Source organism: Dendropsophus ebraccatus, chromosome 6 (genome assembly GCF_027789765.1).
Source record: "Dendropsophus ebraccatus isolate aDenEbr1 chromosome 6, aDenEbr1.pat, whole genome shotgun sequence".
Taxonomy (NCBI): domain Eukaryota; kingdom Metazoa; phylum Chordata; class Amphibia; order Anura; family Hylidae; genus Dendropsophus; species Dendropsophus ebraccatus.
The window spans coordinates 14,985,890-15,013,877 of record NC_091459.1 but is presented as its reverse complement, the minus strand read 5'-3'; the positions used below and the strand labels follow the sequence as shown (position 1 = coordinate 15,013,877).

General features: G+C 41.1%; 1 protein-coding gene across 1 annotated transcript in view; it reads right to left on the bottom strand.

The window, feature by feature from the left end:
* Positions 1-3,058: 3,058 nt before the first annotated feature.
* The window catches only part of TDRP (testis development related protein), a 61,334-nt gene continuing 36,404 nt past the window's right edge, over positions 3,059-27,988 (bottom strand). Inside the window, exons 3-4 of the mRNA XM_069973452.1 lie at positions 6,904-7,007; positions 3,059-4,824 (exon numbers count right to left, since the gene is read on the bottom strand). Coding sequence (XP_069829553.1) covers positions 4,479-4,824; positions 6,904-7,007 — 450 coding nt within the window. The 3' untranslated portion in view covers positions 3,059-4,478. The remainder of the gene's footprint in view (positions 4,825-6,903; positions 7,008-27,988) is intronic.

Genomic DNA, 27,988 nt, shown 5'->3' with positions numbered 1-27,988 from the left:
AGTTAAAAGAGGATGTACCACCCGATGCCAAGGCCCGTTTTTCGAACCGCCACCCGGTTCCCGTGTACGGCGCCGTTCTATCAACGGGTCGTGGGCCGGGGCTGAAGCACAGGAGGTGGGCCAGCCCGCCCAAAGTGGGAGGGAATTCCCTCCCCTCTATGACGCGGCTTCATTAGAATCAATGGAGCCGCGTCATACAAGGGCGATTCCTCGCACTGGGGGCAGACTGCGGCACAGTCTTCCCCATGACGGCGCCATTCTATCCCTGGGTCAGATTAAAGAGGATGTACCTGATGGTGCATCCTCTTAAAAGTGTACCTACGATCAAACTTACAGAACTCTCCATTCTTTGTAGGTGGGAAAACTTGCAAAACATTCCTTCCCCCACTGTACAGTATATATCTAAATGCATAATAATCGGAATTCAAATATATTAGGGAATTCCAAATATGTAAAACCTGCCATATAATTGGAAGGCATATACATTATATATATTGTAGTATTTAGCGCCGGCCTTCTTTATAAAATATAAAGTCACACTAAAAGGTATATATCACATGTCTTACAGCAGAGGTGGTGTACAAGGTCTTCTTCCCATTGTATACAAAATAAATTGCAGATTTTATTTCCAAATTCACAATATCCACTTAAATAAATCAATCACCACTAAATGTGTGGGTGCAACTGTATTCTTTATTCAAGATGAAAAAATACAAAGAATATTCTTCAGTTACTTAGCAATGACATTGAGAGAACAATGCATGAGACATACAGAACAGATGCTACGCTGCATGGAGAGACCGACCTAAGCCGTCAGTCTAAGTTATTTCACCTTGGTAAAGTCTCAGCTGTTAACCATGCGTGTCTACAACAGGAGAGCTGGACTAGGCAATGCTTCATAAAAAGACATTTTACTCCCTTTATATACAAAAATATCATTTAAAAACAAAACTAGCATGCAGAAACCTTTTAAAATGACCTCTTCTAGGGAAATAACAAGAACCCATTTTTTTTTGGTCTACAGCAGAGGTAGACAGCCAGTGAATCTACAGCCGCTGTAGAACTAGGACGCCCCATTAGGATCTGACAGCCTACAGGTTTGTTCACAGTTATATTTTTTAAAGGGGTACTCCGGCGAAAATCTTTTTCTTTCAAATCAACTGGTATCAGAAAGTTATATAGATTTGTAATTTACTTCTATTTAAAAATCTCAAGTCTTCCAAAACATATCAGCTGCAGCATGTCCTGCAGGGAGTGGCGTTTTCTCTCTGTACTTTCTGCTGACATCTCTGAGGGTACGTTCACACTTACCGGATCCGCAGCAGATTTCATTTAAATAACCTTACACACCATCAAATCTGCACCATCAAATCTGCTGCGGATCCTGTAGGTGTGAACGCACCCTCAGGCTATGTGCACACTGAGGAATTCTCGAGGAATTGAAGCAGAAAGTTTTCAGGCAGAATTCAAGCAGAATTTAAGCCCCCCATTGTCTTCTATAGGATTCCTCTAGCAGATCTACAGCAGAAAATTCTGCTCGGAAATTCTGCAGTGTGAACAACAGAGCAGAAAACCCATTGAACACAATGGGACTTTGCTCTGTACATATTTTACGGGAGGAATTTCAAGCTGAATTCCTCGCCTTTTCCTCAGTGTGCACATAGCCTCAGGGTATGTGCACACTGAGCAATTCTCGAGGAATTGTAGCTGAAAGATTTCTGCTTGAAATTCCTCGCCTATTCTGCTCTGGCAGAATTTAAGCGGAATTTGGGTATGTGCACACGGAGCAATTCTCGCGGAATTCCGCCCGAATTCCGCCATAAAAAGCGGGCGGAATCCGCGTGGAATTCCGCCCGTGTAAATGCAACATTGCTCCTTCCATAGAGAACAATGGGATTTCCGACTGCCCGTGCACACAGAGTAAATTTCCGTCCGGAATTCCGCGCAGAATCCGCATTCCGCCCAAAGAATGTACATGACAATTCTTTGGGCGGATTTCGCTAGAGGAATCCTATAGAAGTCAATGAGGTTTGAATTCTGCTGGTAATTCCGCTTGCATTCCGCTTGATTTCCGAGCGGATTCCGCTCGAATTCTGCTCAAATTCCGCTTAAATTCTGCCAGAGCAGAATAGGGCTATGTGCACACTGAGGAAAAGGCGAGGAATTCAGCTTGAAATTCAGCTCAAAATTCAGCTTGAAATTCCTCCCGTAAAAAATGTGCAGAGCAAAGTCCCATTATGTTCAATGGGTTTTCTGCTCTGTTGTTCACACTGCAGAATTTCCGAGCAGAATTTTCTGCTGTAGATCTGCTAGAGGAATCCTATAGTAGTCAATGGGGGGCTTAAATTCTGCTTGAATTCTGCCTGAAAACTTTCAGCTACAATTCCTCGAGAATTGCTCAGTGTGCACATAGCCTAGGCGAGGAATTTCAAGCAGAAATCTTTCAGCTACAATTCCTCGAGAATTGCTCAGTGTGCAAGGGCCCTTTGAGCGGAATGCAAGCGGAATTACCAGCAGAATTCAAACCTCATTGACTTCTATAGGATTCCTCTAGCGGAATCCGCCCAAAGAATTGACATGTACATTCTTTGGGCGGAATGCGGATTCTGCGCGGAATTCCGGACGGAAATTTACTCTGTGTGCACGGGCAGTCGGAAATCCCATTGTTCTTTATGGAAGGAGCAATGTTGCATTTACACGGGCGGAATTTCACGCGGATTCCGCCCGCTTTTTATGGCGGAATTCGGGCATAATTCCGCTAGAATTGCTCAGTGTGCACATACCCTAAGGCTGCGTGCACACTACGGAATTGCCACGTATAACCCGCGGCGTATTCCGTCGCTCGTCCCCGCACGCGGCGGCGCGCTTTTCCGCCGGTGTCATAGACACTATTCTATGCACGGGCGGATTCCGCGTTCCGTCGAAAGAATTGACATGTCAATTCTTTTGACGGAATGCGGAATCCGCCCGTGCACAAAACAGTGTCTATGGCATGGGTGGAAATGCGCACCGCCGCGTGCGGAGATGAGCAACGGAATACGCCGCGGGTTATACGCGGCAATTCCGTAGTGTGCATGCACCCTCAGACAGCAGCTGTCCAGAGCAGCAGCAAATCCCCATAGAAAACATTTTCTGCTATGGACAGTTCCTTTCTTGGACAGGGGTGGCAGCAGAGGGTACATAACTTTTGCATAACATAAAGCAGCTCATAAAGTACAGGAAGCCTGAAGATTTTTAAATGGACATAAATTACAAATCTATATAATACAAATAATATAATACACGTGTTCACTGTAGCGCGGGGAGCTCATTGGTAACAGACTGGTGGTGCTCAACATAAACAGAGTCCAAATCCAACACATAGAAATGAAATGCAGCACTCACCAGGAAATGCTTGCAATAAAAAAACTTTTCCATTCAAGTCATGGAAAAGTGACACAGTAGTCGTTTCACGCTTAACACGTCACACACTTTCTGGCCGAGAGGAAGCGCATGATGTGTTAAGCGTGAAACAGTCCGTTGCCTGAACTGCTCTGTCACTTTTCCATGACCTGAATGGATTAAAAAAGTTTTTTTATTGCAAGCATTTCCTGGTGAGTACCACATTTCACCAGTCTATATAACTTTCTAAATCTAGATGATTTGAAAGAAAAAGATTTTCGCCGGAGTATCCCTTTAAGCTCTAGCAGATTCCAGCTTAGCAAAAAGGAGGAACATCTTTCCTGTATACCCAACTTAAAAATGCTAGAGTCAATGATCCCCAATACATATCACTAAATATCAGAGCATGCTGGGTCCAGTAGTTCACAACGGTATAAAGCCCAGAATACGAGGGCAGCTCTATATAGATATTATACAACTAGGCATAATATAATGGTAATGTACTCTACCATCTGGGGAAGAAAAAAAATAATCTGATATAATGAAATGCTATGCAAAAAACACGTAATTCTTTTAACACAAAATGCCATTCTTTAAAAAAAAACAAAAACCAGGACGTATTTTTCTCATAAAAGCAACGAAATGTAAAATTAATTTATCAATAAATTAAGCTGTGCATCACAAATACATTATCAAGGTGAAATACAGGCACTTGACAGGTTAATGTGCAAGGCAGATACCCTGTACTGGTAACAGTATAAGGCAGTCTAAGTTACAACCAGTGTATACATTCTCGAAAGAATTACTCTTTTTGGTAAAACCAACTTTCATCGCAGTTATCCAAGTTATTGTTATCGAGGCACAATCCAGGCCACCCTGTTATTTTTACGGGTGGATTTTTTTTTTCTTTTGAGCCATTTTAGACCATGTTGTATTATATAAAAAAAAAAAAACTGATTACGAGTGCAAATTTATTTTTGAAGGACTCATTTAAATACAAAAAAGTACATAGGTTTACAATACTTTGGATATTTTGGTATAAAATGACATGAAATCTGTGGAAAGATATTGCATATCGAGAGATCTATCTATCTAGGTCAGTCTAACTCCTCCCAGTTGTCAGTGAGGTTACCTTTGCTCCGCCTTCTAATACTAACTAGTTTGCCTGCTGACTTAATACTCCATCTAGAACTGTTTCCGGAACTGGCCAAATTTGTATATTTAGAGGATCCTTTACTTTCTTCTTCCCAGTGTTGCCAAGAATGGTCGTCATCTAAAGGGTCTTCTACTATGGATGGGGGGTCTTCAACCACAATATGTGGGGGCTCCCAGCCCTCAATCTCATCCGCTTTCTTTGGTTGAACATTTTGTTTTATTGCCAGACTGTCCCAAAAGCCAGATTTCTTCTCGATTTTAACTTCATCTTTTGTCTTCACAGAAGCTCTACGTAGAAGGAGAAGACACAAGGGGGTTACGAAGGTGTGTAATGCTATGGAAATAAAGGCAGACCTTCTCCCCTTCATTATACTTCTTTGTCAAGGCAGGTTAGTAGAGTAGAGAAATAAAGGAGAAGTCCGGCCAGACCCGTTTCTTTCTAGCAAGGGTTGGGGAGGAGGATAAAAGAAACAACAAGCTCTTAACTCCCCCTGCTCCAGTGCTGATGGGCACATCCTGCCACTCTGGTCCCCAGCCACATCCTAGTCTGAGCGGGAACCTGGGTCGTGACGTGTGAGGTCCACTCTGCAGCCGAGGTGGGACCCCACTACAGCCGCTGACTGGCTAAGTGGAACTCACACATCACAATATCCTTTTTATCCTCCCCCACTGCAACACTTGATTAAAAAAAAAATGGCTCTGGCTGGACTTCTCCTTTAGGGCCCGTTCACACTACGGAATCGGCGTTGAAAAAGTCCGCCCGGATCCCCCGCCTGCGGACTCTGAGCTGAATCCCGACTGCTATCTTTTTCAATGGGAGGCCTTGCACCTCTCCACTCAATTGACATGGCAATTTTTCTAACAGAGAGGCGTGGAGAGCAGAGGCACGCGCGGCCTCCCATTTAAAGAGATAGCAGGTGGGATTCGGCGAGCATCAGGATAAAAAAATAATAATAATAAAATTGCTGTACCTGATTGCTTTAAAGACTAGACCCTATTGTTTCTTTGTGACATGTTGTAATTTACGCTTGTGAAAAATCTTAGCAGATATCTGTACGGGTGTTTTTTTTTTTTGTGAAAAATGCCCCCATTACATTAAAAAAAATAAATAAATTTAAAAGAAAAGGGCAAAATTATAATTTTCTTACTTTTTATGTGGTCACTGTGGATAAATCATGTGATAATTTTACTGCAAGCGTCATGCATGCAGCGATACCAAATGTATGTACAATTTTTTTTTTCTATATTATTTGCGTTGGGGGATATGGGCATTTTTTTTAAACACTTTTATATATTATTTTACTGTCCCAATAGGGGACTTCACTATCTGATTGCTGATCTGCACTGCCTTGTATTAAGTCTGTCACAGGCATAGCTGATCAGAGTCTGATCGGCTTCAGTAGTTACGACACTGGAGACCTCAGGGGGGCCTCAGGTTGTCACAGCTACCAGCAAATTGCAGAGCCCTGATGGTGAACAGAGGGAGATTTCTTCCTCTGTTCTCCCTATAGATGTTGCAATCGCACTGACTGCAGCATCTGCAGTAGGGGAGCTGTCCAGGCACAATGGGAATTGTAGTTTTCCACCTGTGATTTATAGGTTTAACTGCCAGGATCCGAGTGCGGCTCTGGTCTCGGCAGTTGCCCAGCTGCTGTATACCCCAAATAGAAACAAAAGATTGAAATAAAAATAGTGCCTTCTATGCAGTGACATGTGTATTTTTCCTAGAAGGTATAGGCAAAACTAACCAGTTTTATCTACTGTTAAATTCACCCATGAAATAATTTTATTTTTTTTTAAATCTAGTTTTTTTTTACACAGATTAGCAACGAAGATCTGAAAAAGTAATGTCAACCTGCTCAACATTAAAAAAAAACAGAAGGTTTAACAGCAACCCACAAGTGCAAGCGCTTACCATGTATACTCCTCCTAGTGTACACACGATAAACACCTGCTCTGTAGATATTAAAAAGTTAGGATCTTAGCTAAGATCCTCACTTTTTAATATCTACTGAGCAGGTGTTTATCATGTGTACACTGGGAGGAGTATATACGGTAAGTCCTTGCACCTGTGGGTTGTTGTTGCACCTTCTTTTTTTTTTTTTTGTCTGGACTTAAGCCACAAGCAGCGTGCAACCTGCAGTGTGAACAGAGTCATAGATGTGCTGCCAATTTTTCTTGCTAAACATTAGTACAATTGCAGGCAATATATAAGGAAGAAAGCTACACAATTTGGATCCCTATGGAGCTTGGTGTAGAAGAAGATATTTTCTGTGCTACAGTATATGAATACATGTATCTCAAATAGAGCATTTCATCTGGTATTACAGAGTATTACCACACTATTTCCCCTCCATTGATTCTTACACTTTTGACTTTGGAGACTTTGATCCTTTCAGCAGTTGCTGTTCATCATCCTTGTTAAATATCGACGTCACATCCTTCCAACCTCGAAAGCTGGCACCCTGGACCTGAAAAAGAAGCGAGACAAAAACGCTTATTCATATGATCTGGACATTCAGATAAATATACAGGCAGTAGGTGGTTCTATGTGGATCTACCTCATTGACATGGTAAATATGAATCCTGTGTACAACTCAATTCCAGAATCAACATACAGAGGAACACTAAGGGTTTTATTCCTGGGCTTGGAACACTTAAAGTTTTATAGCCTCCTGGAGAAACAGTTTCCAGATAACAATAACAGCCTTGAAGAATTTTAAAACCTTGGCCCAGTTCTATGAACAATACAGAATAAGGAGTGTGGAGGAAACCTCTACTTATGTAGACAGTGGCAGATAAAGGTTCAGTTGTTCACTTCTTCTGTTGCATGTACCTTCATTAACTTGGCATAGAGATCTGGTGAGGGCAGGTAAGTGTGCTGTTTAGTGGAGAGTGAACTGCTGGATGCTAAGTTTGTATTTGTAACTGTCATTTAAATGTATTTTCAGAAATTAATAAATATCAGTAGTACAAGCGATTTTAAGAAACTCTATAATAGGTTTTATTAAGCAAAAGAGTTTCCGACTGTACTCAAAAAGCTGTTTTCCTACCTCCCCCCTCACTTCAGAAGAAGCAGGATTTCTGTGTCCATTATGCTCTGTGGAGAGGGGAGGGGTTAAGGGGGGTGAGCACAGAGAGGAGAAAAGGCAACCCTGCAAAATACTACATCCTGCAATCTTCTCTCACCAAGCTCCCAGATAAATACTGAGCCTTTCTGGCCTGTGAATGCAGTGCTTTATGTGCTGACACATAACTGTACAGCTGCTTGTCTCCTCTTACTGCTCACTAGTCCCCCTTGACCCCTCCCCCCTCCATAGGTTATAATGGACTTAGCAAAACCATCTTCACTTTTCTCCTCTGTAATGAACTGATAAGAAGTAATGGGGCGGGGGGCTGGATAAGAGCTTTTTGAGCACAGAAAGAGGCTTTTTTGCCTAATAAAACCTATTACAGAGTTTCTTAAAATAGCTTGTACTATTGATTTCTGCTAAAATATTTTAAATGACATTTGAAGTTTTAATTTACTTTGTAACGATTCCTTCTGTGAACATTTACAATACATAAATGTGGTCTTACCATGACAAGTATTGACATAGAAATTACAGTACAGTATTATTGATTATATATCAGATCATACTAATCTTCTGTGATCAGACTTTTAGGACCCCATGGTCATTATGGTCTCAAGTAGAGAAGTCAAGAAGGTGTGTGTAAATGACTCCAAAAGCAAAATTCTGGATCCTTCCATTCTTAAGGTTTACACACACACACACACACACACACACACGCTCGTAAATAGGAACCTGACGTTATTTCGTATAGCATAAATCATGAGTTATCAGGGCAGTCAGCAGTGGCTTCTATCTGCCACGCCAGATGTGATTACTAGTTTTCTTCCTATACGCACATACATTGAGGTAACACAACAAAGGGCAGCTGGTAAATGATTAATTCCTCCAAGGAGGGGATACAGTAATGCACTGAATGGATGCAGCACTGCAATGTGATGATCAATTAATGCAATTAAATAATATACGGGAAACAGATCACTGATCTCAGGGAGACCAGCCAAAGATAACACTGCTGCTGGCTAAAGCGCCCAATGCAGTGAAATCCTAGGTGCATTGCTCCTAAAAATACAAATATGCAAAAAAAAAAAAAAAAAAAAAAAGTCTGTAAACACAGGGCTACCCAGATATCCCTCCGGGAAGGACCCAGCCAAGGTGCGGCTCCTGTAAGGAAACCCCCAAAACCACCATATTAAGTGACCCTATAAGTCAATGTAATGACAGGGGAAAAACCAAGGCCAGGTGTCCTTCCTGGATGGATATCTGGCTAGTCCTGTGTTTTAAGACTGTTAAATGATGCTCCAAGGCTATTTTTTTGCAATTAAATGAAGCATTTATATTTTGTTTTCATTGTATTGCTGCATGTGTAACCACGGCCTAAGGGTCCTAATACTGGCTTGTCAGGTCAGCAATCTCTTGCTCCTTGTTCCTCATAGAGAGCTGCAGGAGGGGCTCCTTAGATAGTCCGGGCAGCCCATAGAAGATAGCGGCGGTCTTGCCATCATTGACATTTAATAGAACATGTTTTGAGACAATGATCAGCCGACATTGTGCATGATCGTTGGCCTTTTAACATGACCTATTACATCAAATGATTATCGGTCGAACGGTGGATAATCGTTTGGTGTAATAGGGCCCTAAGGGTACTTTTACATGCACAGATAAAATCGCTGGACTGCTTATTAAGACAAGTGATGTTTTTTTTTCTTTTAAACAATAGGCATTTAGACGAGAGGATAAAATCGCTATGAAAAGTCGTATATGTGATCGCAATTACATTCGTATACATATACTGTGAATATTCGTAACTGCGTTAGCATCTATATACTGCGACCAATAAGTGTTTACACTGAAAGACTTGAGAATGATTAACAATAATTTAGAGGTAACTCAAAAGATGCGATCAGAGACATGTGAAAATCCAAATTTTGTTCATGTTTGATCGTTGCTGCATTTACAGCGGAAGATTATGACTTCAATTCAAATGATTTAAAGGGGTTATCCAGCGAAAACTTTTTCTTTCAAATCATCTGGTTTCAGAAAGTTACAGATTTGTAATTTACTTCTATTTAAAAATCTCAAGTCTTCCCATACTCATCAGCTGCTGTATGTCCTGCAAAAAAGGTTGTATTCTTTCCAGTCTGACACAGTGCTCTTTGCTGCCACCGCTGTCCATGTCAGGAACTGTCCAGAGCAGGAGCAAATGCCCAAAGAAAACATCTCCTGCTCTGGACAGTGGGCAGAGGTGGCAGCAGAGAGCACTGTGCCAGACTGAAAAAAATCCTACAAGGCATACAGCAGCTGATAAGTATTGGAAAAATTTGACATTTTTAAATAGAAGGAATTTCAAATCTATATAACTTTCTGAAACCATTCAGTCTGAAAGGAAAAGATTTTCGCTGGACAACCCCTTTAATGATTTATTGCATTATAATCATCCCGTGTAAAAGGCCCTTAAAGAGGGAGCGATCTATAAATATAGGCTAGGGGGATAGAGAGAAGCTGCTAGACATCTCCCACTGATTTGTGGTTCAGGCAGCACTAAAGTGATGACAGGTTCCAGTTAACACATGAATGTCTGTAGATTGGCACTGTGTCCACAACAAGAAACCTGTGCCTATTAGGCTGGGTTCACACTACGTTTTTGCAATCCATTTTTGCAAAAAGCAGTTGGAAAAACTAATGCATTTGTGTGCATAGGTTTTGATCTGTTTTTCCATCCACTTCAATTATTTAAAAAAAAAAAAAAAAAAAAAAAAAAAAAAAGGCAGATCAAAACGCATCCTTTTTTTTTTTACATACCGAAAGTAAGGTCAGGCTGGGTTCACACTGCATTTTTACAATACGATCAATGTATCAGTTTTTAATTGTTTACTTTTAACAGAAAAATGTAGTCAATATTACTTTTTGTCAGTTAAAATAAACACATCCGTTTCGATCCATTTTTTTTTTTTATAATGGAAGTCAACGGAAAAACAGATTCCAAACGGATGACACGCAATTGCATCAGTTTTTTTCTTTAAACCGTATATGTTAAGCGGATTGCAAAAACGCAGTGTGAACCCAGCCTCGGCTACGTTTTAGTGTACCTTAAAAAAAGAAAAGACAGATGTCTTTTTTTTTTTTTAATAATGGAAGTCAATGGAAAAACGGATCCAAGCCTATGCACACAAATGCATCTGTTTTTTGTTTGTTTTTTAAAAAAAAGGAAAAAAACAAAAACAAAAAACAACGGATTGCAAAAACGGTTACATGTGTACATTTGTTCTTCTTATTTATACACCTTAAATGAAAAGCCTCCTGCAACAAGGCACACATTACAGAGGGATACCCTGGAGAATGGTAGAGATTGCATGTTTTTCTGTCAGCTATGGCACGTCTGTCTTACTAGTGCTGCTCTCTTTGTTATATGTGGGCTCAGGATACTTCCTTCCTTTACTTCCTGAAAGCAGCGGAACATTGACAATTCTTTAACTCTATGGAGTAAACCTCTCTTGTACTGACTCCTACTGAGATAATGCATGCCGCTACATCTCCTGCCAAGTGTCTGAGTATAACATGCTGTGAAAAACAGCACCCACAATAGGCAGGAAGAAGAAAGGGACGCCGAGGGATGAAGATGGCCAGATCTCTTTCCAGGAATTCACCCAGCACTAATTATGCAATCAGAAATAACCTTTTGTTGCCTACTACAATGCAAAATAGAGACCATTAAAGGGGTAGGTCACCATTTCATTTTTCCTTTCAGCTCAACTGGTCCCAGCAAGTGCCAGAGATTTGTAATTTACTTCTATCAAAAAAATCTCCAGTCTTCCAGTACTTATCAGCTGCTGTATGTCCTGCAGGAAGTGGTGCATTCTCTCCAGTGTGACACAGTGCTCTCTGCTGCCACCTCTGTCCATGTCAGGAACTGTCCAGAGCAGTCTGATGGTAGTGTTCTGCAATCCTGATCCTTCATACCCAATGCTGAACAGCAAGTATAAATCATGCAAGGCTTTCACTGTGCCTCTGTGCCTGGTTAACCCCCTCTTATCTCCAGCTAAGAACAAAGCATGTGAGAGATACAGCATCAGGTTTTTTTGTGCACAGGTCACACAGAGTACAATAATCATGTTGATCAGAAAGTTTTATAGATTAGAACTTCTATTGAAAAATCTCTTGTCTTCCAGTACTTATCAGCTGCTGTATGTCCTGCAGAAAGTAGTGTATTCTTTCCAGTCTGACAAATCTTCATAGAAAACCTCTCCTGCTCTTGAGACTGGATAGAATGCACCACTTCCTGCAGATGTACAGCAGCTGATAAGTACTGGAAGACTTGAGATTTTTTTTTAATAAATTAAATAAGTAAATTAGTTATTTTGGAAATAAATGTGAACAACCCCTTAAACTTAAAGAACTAACACTTAAAAGGTGTTTTACACTTTCTTTAAACAGGATTTAGCTTCCTAAAACTTTTGCAGTATTAGGCTATGTTCAGACAACGTATCTTTTTGTAAAATCACGGCCGCTGTACAATGGCCGTGATTATTATGAAAAGGTACGTTACCTTGCAGTGTATGGGATCCTGGCCGGAGCGTATACAAAGAATAAAAGTTGTCTTGTAACAAGCAAGTATTGTAAACTGAAGGAGCACTGTGGTACAACTGAGAATGTGGCTGTGTATTGGAGATGTATAGGGACGTGAATGGTGTGCTTGAACTGCACAATGTTTGTAACGTTACTGCACCTCTGGGCAGAGGACACTGAAATGGCTCATTTAGGAGAGAGCACTTTTTTTTTTTAAACTTTTGTTTAAACAGAAAATACTTTTTACCCCATTCCCTCAAAGGCTAATTTACTCTTTTTTTTCCCCGCAGGTTTAAAAGGCCATAACGCTTGCATTTTTTCACCTCTACACCCACATGAGCCCTTTTTTGTGTGACACCAATTGTACTTTGAAATTACACTTAATTTTTCCATAAAATATACTGTGAGGGTACAAACCCACTTGACGTATTTGCTGCGTGAATCAGTCTTAAAAATAAGCAGGCAAAACGCAGGTTGGCTTTATACAATTGTTCTGCGTTAAAATACGCAATTGCGTATTTTTGAAGCGTGAAGCTTGTTGTTAGCAAAGCATCAGTTGTTAACAACCTGTGCGAAAAACGCATGTAGCTTCACGCTTCAAAAATACGCAATTGCGTATTTTAACACAGAACAATTGTATAAAGCCAACCTGCGTTTTGCCTGCTTATTTTTAAGACTGATTCACGCAGCAAATACGTCAAGTGGGTTTGTACCCTGAAACCGGAAAAAAAATTGCGCTGTGAAATTAAAGGGGGAAGATTTTTTTCTTAATTTCGTGTGGTTTTGTGTTTACGCCGATTGCGCTATGGTAAAACTGACATGTTATCTACGTTCCTCATGTCAGTGCAATTACAATGATATGTAACTTGTTTTATCTGACAGCTTTTTAAAAATTGTGTTAAAATAAAAAAAGGGTTTAAAAATCGCTCTATTCCCATCCTTTGGTCTATGGGGCTGTGTGAGGTGTCGTTTTTTTTTGCATCATGATCTGTACCTTCTATTGGTACCTTGCTTGTGTATATGCGACTTTTCGATCCCTTTTTATTACAATTTTTCTGGATTTGATGTGAAAAAACAGCAATTTTGCACTTTATTTATTGCACTTATGCTGTTTACCGTGCAAGATCAGGAATGTGATAATTTAATAGTTCAGGAGATCAATGCAGTATACTTAATACAGCAGTGATCGATTAGATCAGTGATCTATTGCTCTGGGCTGCTGCAGCTCCAATCTATGGATTGCCAAGCCGGGATAAGTGTCAGTGCGACGCTGAAGCCTGCCGGGGTAAGATGAAGGGATTGCCCTTCGTGACCACATCACACTGAGGGGAGGAGGCAATCCCCCCACTTGACAACAGGGATGGGGGAAATAAGCCATTTAAATGCAGCGGTCAGTTTTGACAGCTGCATCTAAATGGCTAATTAGCTGGGAGTGGTGGTCTGCCGCGCCGTCTAACTGCCACAGTCGCCAGCTGCTTATAGCAGCCAGGAGTGCCGTGGTTCAGAGAAGGGTCACAGCGCGACCCCTCTCTGAACATTACCCCACCCGCAGCAGGAAGTGACGGCACGTCCTTTTGCAGAAAGGGGTTGAAAAAAAAACATTAAATAAAAAACAAAAACTGTGTGTGCTTTTGACATGAGCAGAACGTGTACACAAGTGTGTCATCTGACATAGATCACTATCAGTGTATACTACAGCAATAAAATAAATGGGAAGGATAACCTCATTCTTCTTAGGTTATAGGCGTACTCCAGAAAAAATATTTTTCTTCTGGTATTAGAAAGTTATATAGATTTGTAATTTACTTCTATTCTTCCAGTACTTATCAGCTGCTGTATGTCCTGCAGGAAGTGGTGTATTCTCTCCAGTCTAACACACTGCTCTCTGCTGCCACCTCTGTCCATGTCAGGGACTGTCCAGAGCAGCAGCAAATCTCCATAGAAAAACTCTCCTGCTCTCCAGACTGGAAAGAATGCACTACTCCCTGCTGGACACACAGCAGATGATAAGTACTGGAAGACTACAAATCTATGGCACTTTCTGGCACGAGTTGATGTGAAAAAATATTTGTGAACTAACCCTTTAAGTGGTTATTGTACTTCACGATAAGGGCGGGTTCACACTACGGAATTCTCGCGGACAATGTCTGCGGAATTCCGTCAGCTGTCCGGCGTATTCCGCGATCCGCTAAAAGAAGTGACATGACACTTCTTTCAGCGTATAGTGGAATACGGCGGCCCACAGAATGGTGTCTATGGGGCCGTCGGAAAGGCGCCCAGATGTGCGGGCGGACAGCTGACGGAATTCCGCGGACATTGCGTAGTGTGAACCCGCCCTTAGGGTTGGAACAGCATAAAGAAAAAAAACTTTTTTTTTTTTTTTTTTTTTACAGACCTCTATGTCGACGTGCATGAATTTTGCTAGCACTACACCTTTCTCTACTTTAAAATCTGTGTCCTGGCCATTTTCCCTTTTGTACTTATACAATTCATCAACAGCGCCGTTGCCAGTAGTGTTCTCATGCATTACAAATGTGTGGCGACAAGATAGTTTTTATCCGCCGCTCTGTAAATAAACCACATAAAAAGTAGTTGGAGAATCGGGCAACCTGACAATAAAAAGGAAAAGAAAAAAAAAAAAAGCACTAAGCCCTTATTATGGAGACTAACACCCAAAGTGTTTACATTGGCATTGTCATTAATGGCCACTTAAGATCTGGAACCAGCGCAGCAGAAAAAAAAAAAAAAAAAAAAAAAAAAAAGAGAGAGAAGACAAAGAGGCAGGGAAGCTGCGGATGCACATGGGAAGTATGGTGATTAGGCTCCTTTAAAGTTGCTTGACTACAAAAATTCCAGAGATAAGTTACTTCCAGAAGCTTGTAAAAATAAATCGCTGTTTAACTAAATATTATCAAGCTGCATTAAAGGAAAAAAGATGCAATCCAACCTAAAATCACAATGTAATAGGAAAAAAAAAAAAAAAAATTTGAGAAATTATGCTATGCCTGCCTCTGCTTCAGTTGCTACTATATAAAAGGTTAAGACCTCAGTATGATTTCTTTATAATTTTATAGCTTTGTTCAGGGGGCGTAGCGATAGGGGTCACAAAGGTTACCATTGTGACCGCTCCCACCAGCCACCCTCACCGCATGCTCTCACTCAGCAGCTCTCCTGCCCGCCCGCTGTACTCCGGAGCGGTCAGCTCTGCTCGCCAGCTTCTTCCATCCCCATAATTGTGGCGCCAGAGCTCTGTGCATCCTGCCAAGATGTGCAAAACTGCGGCGCCACAATCATGGGAATGCAGTGGGTGGAGACATTCAGCAAGTAGAGATGACCGCTCCGCAATACAGTGAGCGAGCTGGTGTGCGGGGGCGGAGCTTAGGTAGGTGTGTGTTTGTGTGTGTGTGTGAGGGGGAGGTTGATTTGCAACAGCCAGAGGAAAGTGACAGGACATGCAGATCTGCTGTTACTAAAGTTTCCGGATTATATTTTCTGACTATCCTCAAATAGGAGCAAACACACGGCTAATGTCCTCCTCTCCTTCTTTCAGGAATGCAACAGTAACCAGCCTTCTCTAATTGAGGGATGGGCTGTGATCGTCTCCTGTCCCCGTAAAGGGTGGAGAGTGAGGGCGGGGCTTCCCTCATGCAGTGTAAGGCGGTGTGTCATACCAGCAAAGGGAACGCCCCTTCCATTTTTGAAAACTTCCGGAGAGTCTTCTGATAAAAAGAGGCAAATACCGGGACCCGGAGCGGCAGAATATGAAAATAATCTGCCAGAAAGGATGCAGGTACTACAAGCCTGCATATTCCCCCCCCCCCATCACTCGAAGACAGGTACCCTTTAAAGAGGTGACAGGCTCCCGACCCCCCAGTGGAGCACCCTATACTCACCTGATCCCGCCGAGTCCCGCTTCTGGAGGTGGTCGGGTGACTGAGATATGAGTGCCCGAAGCCTGGCGCGCGCGCTCCTCAGATGAGTCCATGACAGGCGTCGGACTCTATGAGCGTTGGACTCAACTGAGGAGCGCGCACACCGGGCTTCGGGCGCTCTTATCTCAGTCACCCAACCACCTCCAGAAGCGGGACCCGGCGGGATCAAGTGAGTATAGGGTGCTCCAGCGGGGGGTCGCGAGCCTGTCACCCCGGCAAGGCCATGTCTACACTTAGCAAGACAGCGGCCGTTCTATGACACAGAAAGACCAATATATGAGATGTTCAACCTGGGTTAACATCTAACATCACTTATTTTTAATTGGAATATGGGCACATTCGGGTGTGCCCGCACTGCAATTGAGCATAGCAGGCAGACAATGTAAAGTATGGCTGGAGCCGCACTTTACATTGTCTGCACAGTCTATTTTGTGTGGCTGCTGTTCAATGAATAGCAGCCGCACAAAATACACCTCAGTTTTCTGTGCGGCCGCTTGGAATCCCAGCCAGAGTGTATAGACTCCAGGCGGGATTCCATAGTGCTAATGCGATTGGCCTCTGTGATATAAAAAAAAAAAAAAAAAAAAAACGGCCATTGTTGCATAAAAAAAAAAAAAATATTGTGTCAATGTGGCCTAAAATGTTTACTAAAGCTGAGCATGCAAACCCACCTAAAAGGCCAGGACTTTGCAATAAAATGTAACATAAGATTCACATTTCAAGATACTTAACATGCAAAGCATCTTGTGATGTGCGCAGTGACATGCTGCCGCTGTAATGAGAGGATCCTGTTATCTGATGAGAAGGCACTGAAAGGTGAGAATGTAACAGGCAGCCATCCTGCAGACAGTGGCAGTGAACTGTGACACGGCTGGAAACATTCAAGGTCTAACAAGGAGATGTAACCAAAGATTGTAACAGCATGTGAAGCTGGAATGGAAACAGATATTGGACTTGTAAAATTGATTAAGTAAAGTCTATATATTTTTTTTCTTTTAATTTTTCTTTTTGAAAAATAAAAAGTTAACATTTGCGGCATTGATACTATTATAGATACATAGCATTAAAATAGATACATTGTCATTAGAGATGAGCGAATACGATTGGTGTTCGATTGAATGTTGCGGTATTCGAATTCAATCGAGTAGTGTGACGAATATGGGGCAAACATTCGAAAGCCCTCCCATCGCACTTGGCGCTTTTTTTAATCCAGTCACCATGCGGGGAGGCCGTGAGGGACTCTGGGAGTACGCACGTAGCGCAAAAACGGCGTCTACCCTCATTGGATGGCTGAACCACATGACCTCGAATATTTAATAATTGACTTCCGCCTCTCGACCGCAGATGCGCTTTTAACCTAGTCAGGGAGAGATCTTGGAGCAGGGAGAGAGAGGTTTTAGTAGCGTTTTGGTTAGGCAGGATTAGTACAGAACCCAAAAGTCCTTTTCAGGGCTAAGATGCAGCGAAAAAGTCATCTTTGAATCCAAAGCCGTTCTCAGTGCTAAGAAATAGAGGATATAACAGCATCAGCAGCAGGTGTATTCATTCCAGTACCCTGTGTGTACAAGTGACTTAGTGTCCCTGGTTTAGCCCACTAAGGGCACATAAACGTCATACCTATTGTGCCAGTTGCCCAGTAAAAGGCACGTGATACCTATAGTGCCAGTTGCCTTATCTCTGCTCTGCTGTGGCCTAGCGTTCGTACAGCGTAATGCATGATACGCGCGAATAATGTGACGCTCTACAGACGCACATTGGAATCATGTATGTGACGCTGCGCACAAAATACGAAGGAAGTGTGTGAACATTGCCGTAAACATTCGTAAAGAGTTTGCAAATATCTTTCCTTTGCAACTGCGTCGAGTGGCATTATACTGTGATTTTGGGGTGTTGGGTGCACCCAGGCATGCTCCCCCTGATGTCACAGTGTCACTGCGGAGGTGTTGACATCGTTTAGGGAGGTTTCATGGGGGACTTGGTGACCTCCAAGTGGTCGAATTTGGATTTCCAAGTGCCTCCAATTTTTTTCCCATGGACTATAATGGGATTGAATATTCGTTCGAATTGTCGAATATTGGTGCCTATTCGATCCAAATTCTCGAAAGTCAAATATTTCACTTCTCTCTCATCTCTAATTGAGATATATATATTATACATATATATACATATATACACACATACAGTGGTACCTTGGTTTAGGAACATTTTGGTTTAAGAGCTCTCAGTTTTTCAAAATTATGACTTGGTTTAAGAGCATCGCTTTGGTTTAAGCGCTCCCTGTACTGGGTGGGAAAGGGAGTGGGGGAGGGGCATGGTCTGCATAGTGGCATCTCCAGCCCTGTACTCTGACCCAGGAAGTCTCCCTTACCTTCCAAATCATAGCAGATCCACTTCAGGCTGGGGCTTGCATCAGGGGACAGGACTGTGGGGGGTAATCTCTCCATAGCTGTAACCCCTCTCTCCCCGGACAGAGAGTGCTGCATGTATGTGCCCACATATGTCCTGCTCATTCCTTCATGCTCCCTGCAGTCTGTCAGCCCTTGTGTTTCTCATCCTCATATTACTGTACAGTAACTTATAATATCACATATTCTGCTGTTTCTGAATGTTTGTGTCATTAGTTTTACATGTAATTCAGAATAATTTTTTTGGGGGTGTGAAACCAATTGTCCAATTGAACCAATCTGCATTTCTCTGATTTCTTATGGGAAAATTTGCCTTGGTTTAAGAGTGGATTTGGATTACAAGCACGGTCCTGGAACGAATTATGCGCATATTCCAAGGCACACACATATACAATAATATTTATACATTATATATATATATATATATATATATATATATATATATATATATATATATATATATATATATATATATATATATATATATACACACACACACACACACACACACACACACACACACACACACAGACATATATCCTGTAGGGAGAAACAAGTATTCGGTAATTTGTGAATTTAATGGAAATTAAAGAAATGATGAAACTGAAACCTATGACTTTTTTCATAAATGCCAAACTAATCTCTTCATCAGGTCCAAACATACACACAGCTGTGTTTTAAAAAAGTGTCTGACATCTAGGGGAACTTCAGGGCAAGTCTGATCCTAGTTTATAGTAAATAAAATACTGTAATATTTAAAACATTTGGCTCGGAATGTAATGATTATAAGTGACGAGATTTGCCTATTAAAAGGGGTAGTTCACAAAAAATAAAATTTCCTTTAAATCAACTGATGCCAGAAAATGCCAGAGATTTGTAATTTAGGCTAGGTTCACACAGCGTTTTTGCAATCCGTTTTTTAAAAAAACTGATAAAAAAACAGATGGAAAAAACGGATGCATTTTTCCGTTTCTCCATTGACTTCCATTGTAAAAAAAAAACAAAAAAAAAAAAAAACGGATCAAAACGGATCTTTTTTTAACGGACACAAAAGTAGTGTCAGCAAAAAACTGATGAAAAAAACCGATTGCAAAAACTCAGTGTGAACCTAGCCTTACTTCTATAAAAAAAAATTCTCTAGTCTCCCAGTACTTATCAGCTTCTGTATGTCCTGCAGTAAGTGGCATTCTTTCCAGTCTGGAGAGCAGGAGAGGTTTTCTCTCGACAGCTCTTTACATACACAGAGGTGTCAGCAGAGAGCACTGTGCCAGACTGGAAAAACACACCACTTACTGCAGGACATGCAGCAGCTGATAAGTACTGGAAGACTGCAGATTTTTTTTTTTATAGAAGTAAACTACAAATCTCTGGCATCAGTTGATTGGAAAGATTTTTTTTTTTTATGGGGACAACCCCTTTAATGGTAAAATTTCTTTGCCACGTTAAACACTATCAAAGAACCAAGGACTCTTTTAGCAGCACCTGCATGAATTCCAATCTTCTCTATTATTTCCATTGAATTCTTAAGTTACCGACCCCACAATGGGGACCCAAAGAGGGAAAGGATGGCTGCGCTGCCTTATTAAGCACAATCCACTTGTTTTTCTTCCCATATCCAACACACTGAGATTTAGTTTGTGACATAAAGAATGTCTTGGTGTTCTCATGACTTTAGGAAAGGGATATAGTCATCATTCTTCCCTGCCTTTTTTTTTTAATACAATATTTTTAGCACAGTTGGTGAAACACTTTCTGCGCAATACAGCTTTACCCATTCCAAAAAAGTCATGATTTTTTTTTTTTTTTTTTTTTAAATAATACAATTAAGAAAGCCAAGACTTGTGCTTACAATGCTTAGGCCTATAAATGAGGTTTTGTGTAACAACCAGGAAGATTGTGTGCTAAGCATAGGGGTGTAACATTCAGGCAAAACTGAAGAAATACACTTCGCACTGCACAAAAATAGTCCAGCATGCAGCAGTTCACAGTCTTAGAACATGCAGTCACAATAAAGTGTTGGTGGTAGGTTGTGCTAACCACCATGGTGTAACCACCAGATAATAGCAAGCATGCCATGAAGAGAAGAAAAAAAAACATTGCAGCACTAAGCTTTTATCTTGCAGTCCAGCTTTATTGTAGAAACATGATAGTTGGACAGGGAATAAAGGACATTATTGGTGTGCTTTGCGGTGACAGCTGTTTCCTACATAACAGTACTTCATCCAGAACCCGGATGAAGTACTGTTATGTATGAAACAACCGTTGCTGCTAATGTGTCCAAATAGCATCCTTCATTCCCTTCCCTGCACAACCATTATGTTTCTACAACTGCAAGATGAAAGGTTAGTGCCGCAATCAGTTTTTTTTTTGTTCATTGTATCCTTTACAGAGACATACAACTTTCTTGGCCTGGGCACGGAAAAGTAATAATACATTTAGATTAATACTACACATTGAAATAGAATGGAAATGCTCTTTGTCTGGGAAAAAAAGTTTGTATTTCTTAATAAATATGCCCAGGCTGCCTGATTAAAAAAAAAAAAAAAAAAAAAGCAAAAAAAAAAAAAAAAAGCTAGGGTACCCTCTGCAACCAGTGATCGACTGAAAGGTAATGTCTCACGCTGAAACCAGCATAAGGAGGTGCAGACCGGGCACTGACACAGAAGGCTGCAGGAGGGAGAGGGAGGAAAGTAGTTTTCTTTTATGACATATTTGGTTGGATAAAAACAAAAACTTAAAAACTTTTGCCGAACAAAAAACTTTAAGAGTCGTGTCTTGGACACCAATTTCCACCACTTCACATGGTTTCTGATGTGTATTTTGACCAGTAATATGCACCTCGATACTAGAAAAACAAGGTGTGAATGTAGCAAGGAGGAAGAAAGTAAGGAAATCAACCTTTTCTCTAACAAAAGACTTTGTCCTTCTCTAAACAGTTGGATGCAATGGTTGAATGTCAAACTGGGCTATATTCTATACATAAAGTGTACTTTTGAATGGTTGGAGGAAAAGTCTAAAAGTGTACCTGTCGTTATAACATTCAAAATCTAAACCAACAGAGATGTGATATAAAGCAAGTTTGCAATTTACATTTGTTATTTTTTTTTTTAGTTATCATGGAGAACACGGTACTTCCTGTTTTCTGACTGTTTGAGAAAAAAAAAGTGTCAGAAAACAGGAAGTCCTGTGCATCCCAGGCCATCTGAGCACTCACAGAGAGAAGGCAGTCATGTGACTGATGGACTCATTGGTCTGTGACTCTCTGTATCGGCCGGGATTTGAGTGTTTAGTCTGTTTTTTTTAACCAGCACAAGTCAGAAAATCTGCCTTTAGGAGACTGGACCTGGATACAGTAAGTATAGCTGTTATAAAGCTGCCTTCAGGAGACTGGACCTGGATACAGTAAGTATAGCTGTTATAAAGCTGCCTTCAGGAGACTGGACCTGGATACAGTAAGTATAGCTGTTATAAAGCTGCCTTCAGGAGACTGGACCTGGATTTCTAGTAATTTAGCTTTGTTTTACAGCATAACAAAAAAAAATAATAAATGTAAATTGCAAACTTGCTTTATATCACATCTACTGTTGATTTAGACTTTGAAAGGTATAACAACAGTGACACTTAAAGGGCTTACACCCCCCCCCCCTGCCCCATTCAAGATGCCTCTGACTACATCCTAAACATGGGGCCTGGTTATCTGTATGGCCTGTCTATAAGACACTATACTGTGTGTCCTTGCATACAGCACTGCCAAATAGACTAAATGGCAAAAAGATTTCCCTTATCCAAGGAATGAAACTATGCACTTCAGCAAAACTGCTTTATGTAAGAGTCAGAGCAAAGATTACTACAATGTAAATACAGCAATGGAAAGATTATAGAAGGGGAGGGGGATATTCAAGGGAAGATTATAAACAGTTGCAAATAGTTTAAACTTTAAACTTTTTTTTTTTTTTTTTTTTAAAGCTATGAACTTTAGCTTAACAAGAGGAAAAAAAGGATAAAAAGTTGTTGTGAAAGATTGTACTAAGCGCTAAATAAAAATGCAGTTCAGAGGGGTAGCTTCACACATACCGAATCAGCAGCGGATTTCATGTGCGACTTTGCAGCGAAATCCACTGCGGATCCTGGTAGTGTGAAGTTGAATGGGTCACATGGAAGCCTAATTCACAGCCGCGGCGCCGAGCAGGTAATGTATGTTCTGGGCGGCGGAGGGTGAGGGGCTGGCTTACATATCTGCAGTGGAATGAAACTTGCAGCGTTAAATCCGCTGCGGATCCGGTATGTGTGAAGCTACCCTAAGACTACTTTACTTATTGTTTAAGTTAAAGGGAGCCAATCAGCCCAATTGGGCTGATTTGGTTCCCTGCAGCACTGTAGATCTTTTATTTAAGAATATAAAACATAACAACAAACCAACAATATAAAATAACATAACTGTACAATATATACAAGTCCATAAACGTGTTGGCTGGTCCAGCCTCACACTCACCAAACACGTGCAAACTAGATTTTCCCAAAAACACCACAACAACACAAATATTAACACTCAAAAGTCATAACTTAACATACAGGCAGAAGCAGCTTTATACACAAGAAAATGAAGTTTAATCCCCCTGCACGCGACAGGGAGAGGTGCGCTAGGTTGGGATGATTGACAAGGAAAGGCGCAAGTAACAGGCCTCTCTTCCCGTCCCTCATCCCCGCCGAGCACGCCGACAGGGATAGAGCAGTGACTGGACACAGGCGGCGAGCCAACCTCATGACTACCTGCCACTCACGGAGGGATTAAACTTCATTTTCTTGGGTATAAAACTGCTGCTGCAGCTGGTACATGCCGGGAGCTGCAAAGGATCTTTATTCAGTGCTAATGGCAACCAAATCAGCCCAATTGGGCTGACTGGTTCTCTTTAACCAGTGTAAAGTTGCTGGTTATTGGTGCAAGTTGAGCAAGCAGACAATAAAGAGCCAAAACCTCTTTCTAAGGGCCATATTAATCAGCTGAATTAAGTCGATTCAGCCGATTATTGCTCCGTGTAATAGACAGAATGATCAGCTGATGAAAGCTGCTAACTATGTCTGTGCAGCCCTTGCTGCCCCATAGTTGCCCTGTGTAATTGCTCAGTATAGATTTTTTTTCACTGATCTCCCTGAGCTCAGTGATTGTTGTGTTTTGTTAATTCCTCAGTAATGAAGCACCGATCTAAGGCCGATCATACTCCAGCTGCATAGTGTATCATGGGATGTGGTGTTCTCTACTGTGGGTAGTCAGGCAATTTGTGAAAGGTTGTGGCTTAGCAGCCACTAAGTTCCATATAGACACCAGGCACAACCCAGCTTAGGTAGACCAACTTGAGGACTGTTCAAAAAAATTCCCATTCTATTGTTATTTGTTCACCCACAACAGTTCTACATTGGTTAACAGGTAGGCAACCTTTACGAGTTTTTTCTTTCCTTTGATGGTGATTCTGTCTCTAAAGCAGGTGGAGAGAGAATATGCATTCACTAGCAGAAATCTATATACTGTACCTCTAATGGAGGTTGGTGATTCACGGACTATAAAACGCAATGGATAACATCCTCTACTTGTCAAAAACCCCTACCAAGTGCACCAAGCATGATCAGCGATTTGTAGAACACAACGCATGAAGGGACATATGAAGAACTTACTGTGTTAGCGAGGATCAGAATAGTTTTCTTCATAATACGACATGTTTTTAAAATAAGAATCTTAACCAGACACATTGTTCCATAGTTCTATCGGAATGATTTCATGCAGAGATACGAAGCTGCGATCAGCAGTGTCAAAGAAAATAGTTTCCTTGGCTGTAAAGTATCAGAGTTCAAATGTTTTTTGTTAAATCCCTTAAAGGGAATGAGTCATCAGAATATTACCTATATTGTCAGTCTGACCAAAAAGTCTAATAAGCAGTTTCACCCTTAAAGGGGTTATCCAGCGCTACAAAAACATGGCCACTTTCTTTCAAAAGACAACATGACTCTTGTCTCCAGTTCAGGTGCGGTTTGCAATTAAGCTCCATTCACTTTAATGGAACTGAGCAGCAAAACCCCGCCCAAGCTGAGAGACAAAAGTGGGTCTGTCTCTGGAAGAAAGTGAATATGCAAAACAAGAGTCGGTGGAGCCTCAGTTGAGAGTCTCAAAACACGGGATAGCCAGATATCTCTAGCCTGTTGCCATGGGGTGCCTCCATGTCGCGGGGTCCCAATCACGTTCACTAACAAGTGGAGGAGATCTCCTTACCAGTCTTGTTGGATCAGCGACTTTCTGATAGAGTTTGCCCTCAGGCAGGTTCTATGAGAAGATCAACTATATTACTGATCAATGCTATGCTATGGCATAGCATAAATCAGTATATTGAATCCAATGATTGCATGTGTAACAGTAGAAAATTACCTCCTTTCCAAATGTAAAAATTGCTGATTTTTTTTTTAAATAGATTTAGAAAAAAAAAAAAATTAACAAAAAACAATCAAAAAATTGACACCTCAACCAGCCTTGTAGGTGGAAAAATAAAAGCGCTATGGCTCTCAGAAGACTGCTTCATTGTAAAATTTTCTAGGAATTTAAAAAGAACAGTAAGAAAGTAGATGTTTTTCTTAAAATAGCAAAAACAGGATTTTAACTTTTTTTTTTTTTTTTTTGCCAACAGCCTCAGGACATTTAGTAAACTCTGTTGATTCCCAGATCTGTGCAGTGAGGTGAGGTCAATCATTTTATCATATAATCTGATCTCCTCCGGCAAGCTGATCTGACTAGCCTCAGATCTCCGACACAGAACCTGAAGCCTGATAGGGGATAAACCCGTCCGTTAAGACACTTTACATAATAATCCAATTTTGACAGATGGGCGAATAAGTTCTCTCTAAAGAGAAAGGAGGGTGTAACGCTGTATTAAACCTCTAACATCCAACTTTCTGCATTAATGGTTGTTTGAAATTAGCTACATATCCAGGAAAATGTCAAATTTAGCATCTTTTATTCTTTTGGATGTTACAATATTCTTTTAGATTTTGCACTATTTGGTGTTGGTTTCAGTGATAACATTTATATAGCGACAACCTATTCTGTAAGTTAAACATGAGGGATAAGGAGCCTTTTTTGTGCAATTTTTTTTTTTTAAATCGTTCAAGTTTTTGCAAGAATCATGTGGTGGAAAGGCGGCAAAGATCAAACTAAAGCTTTGGCTGTCCAGGTATGATGGGAACTGTATTTTTGTAACAGCTGGAGGGCCGAAGGCTTCCCATCCCTGGACTATAGATACAAACGCAATTAAGATAATCCACAGGATATATACAAACACAATTACAATTATATTTACGATCGTAACTGCGGTCGCATTTATCTTCTTGTCTAAATTCTTATTGTTTAAAAGAAAAAAAAAAAAAATCAATAGTTGTTCGCTAAACAAGCACAAAGTGTCACTTGTCTTTTATAGAAAACTTTGGACATGTCATAGAGACAAGGCAAAAATTTTGATTGGTCTGGGTTTGAGTGTTCACACCCCTATCGATCGGGAGAACGAGACGGGAGAAGAAGATCCTCTCCTCGCTCTGTGCCAGCATAATCAGACTTCGGAGATTGACTAATCACGTCACAAAGCTGGGAGAGGACCACACTTCTCCCAGCTCTCTCTCTCTGGTCTTCTCCTGATCAGTACAGGTCTGAACACTCAGACCTGGGCTGATCAAAACTTTTGACATGTCAAATGACAGTGACACTTTAGGCGATTTGACTGTACACGTAAAAGGACCCTAAGGCCACTTCTCACAAGAACTTAAAACCTACAAAGGTAAAGCCAGAGGCGCTAAACTGTGTCATTTCTACAATGGTCAGGCCATATTTTATAAAGAGGACTGTGAAAAAGATGGCAGGCGAACCAATCACCATCCAATCTCTGTATGCACAGGTCTAAGAGTGCATGGAGGAATATAGGGGAATATACCACCTATTTGTAGACCGCACTGCCAGCTCAATTTCTCTGCTGTATGTATTTTCACAGGACAAGACTTGTTATCTGAAAGTTCCTGTGTTAATGGGTCAGCCACCTGGTTTATCATATAAGACATATTTGACACCCAGCATGTTGAGAGTTTCCAAGCAAATGTAAAAAAAAAAAAAAAAAAAAAAAAAAAAAAGCCCTGATTTACAGTATAACTAGATGATCGCAGGGGGTCTGACTGCTGGCCCCCAACATGATCTAGAACAGAGGTCCTCAACTGGCGGACTGCGGAGGCCAGCTGTCCAGACTGACAGAGCCATCAGCTCCCTCCCTGTCAGTCAGTCTTGTTACCGCTGTGGTGTGGGTAACAAGAGGGAAGAGACGCCGGACACAGGTGAGTAAAAGTGTGTTTTTTTAATGTTATATGCTATATGGGAGGGGGAGCACACGGGAGGTTATATACTACTGGGGAGCACAAAACGGGGGTCTACATACTACTAGGGAAGTGCACAGGGGGGCTATATGGGAGGGGAGCACACAAGGGGGTCTATATACCACTGGGGGAGCACAGGGGGGCTATATACTACTGGGGGAGCACAGGGGGGACTATATACTACTAGGGGAAGCACACAGGGGGGCTATATACTACAGGGGGGAAATATAAGGGCTGGTGAGAGAAAAAAATGCTAGATTTACCCACTAATAAGCATCAATTCTGTATGTAAGTAGTTCAACAATGTTTGCGAAAAGTTTAACAAAACATGTTTACTACTGATGTTCAGCTTGGACCCTTGCATGACAATAGACCTTCACTAAAAGTTGTTGAGTACCCCTGATCTAGAACTAGTATGACTAACATGATAAAGCAAACTTGCCATATAACCTTCCTTCCTCCCTCCCTGCACTGACACACTGTGACGAATAAGGGCTCTTTACAGTGAATGAATGAGTGCCGCTGTGTTTCTGTTTGTGAAGAATACCAATGATTCCACCAGTAGAATCAAACATTCTAGCTTCAAAAGCAAGAAATCTTTCTGTGGGGCAGATCTCTCTTATTTTTTAAAACAAAATAGCCATTCAGAAAGATATGCTAAAAACAGATTTGCATCCCTGCGGTCACTTCAATTATGAAACTTTGGTTTCCTCCATCTTTTCCGCCAGCTAGTAAATATAAGGGTAACAATAAATAAAGCTGATAAAGAGGGATTATTTTAACCATAACAAATATTGAATTTTGCCATGTTTGATATTTCAGTGTCCCATACTCAGACAACAGATCTTTAGTGTAGGATAGATAGTTCCATGAAGGAATGTTCCGGACACATCCACAAATTGTTCATTCTTTGCCCAGGGTCGCTGATCATGTAGACCCAGCTTAATCAAATGAAACTTTCAATATGGACTAAAACAAGAATCGCTGCAAAGGCTAAACAACTGCTCACCACACAATCATTTGTCCAACCATCAACCTACTTAAAGGGGTACTCTAGCGCTATATGTAAAATAACAAAAAGCCA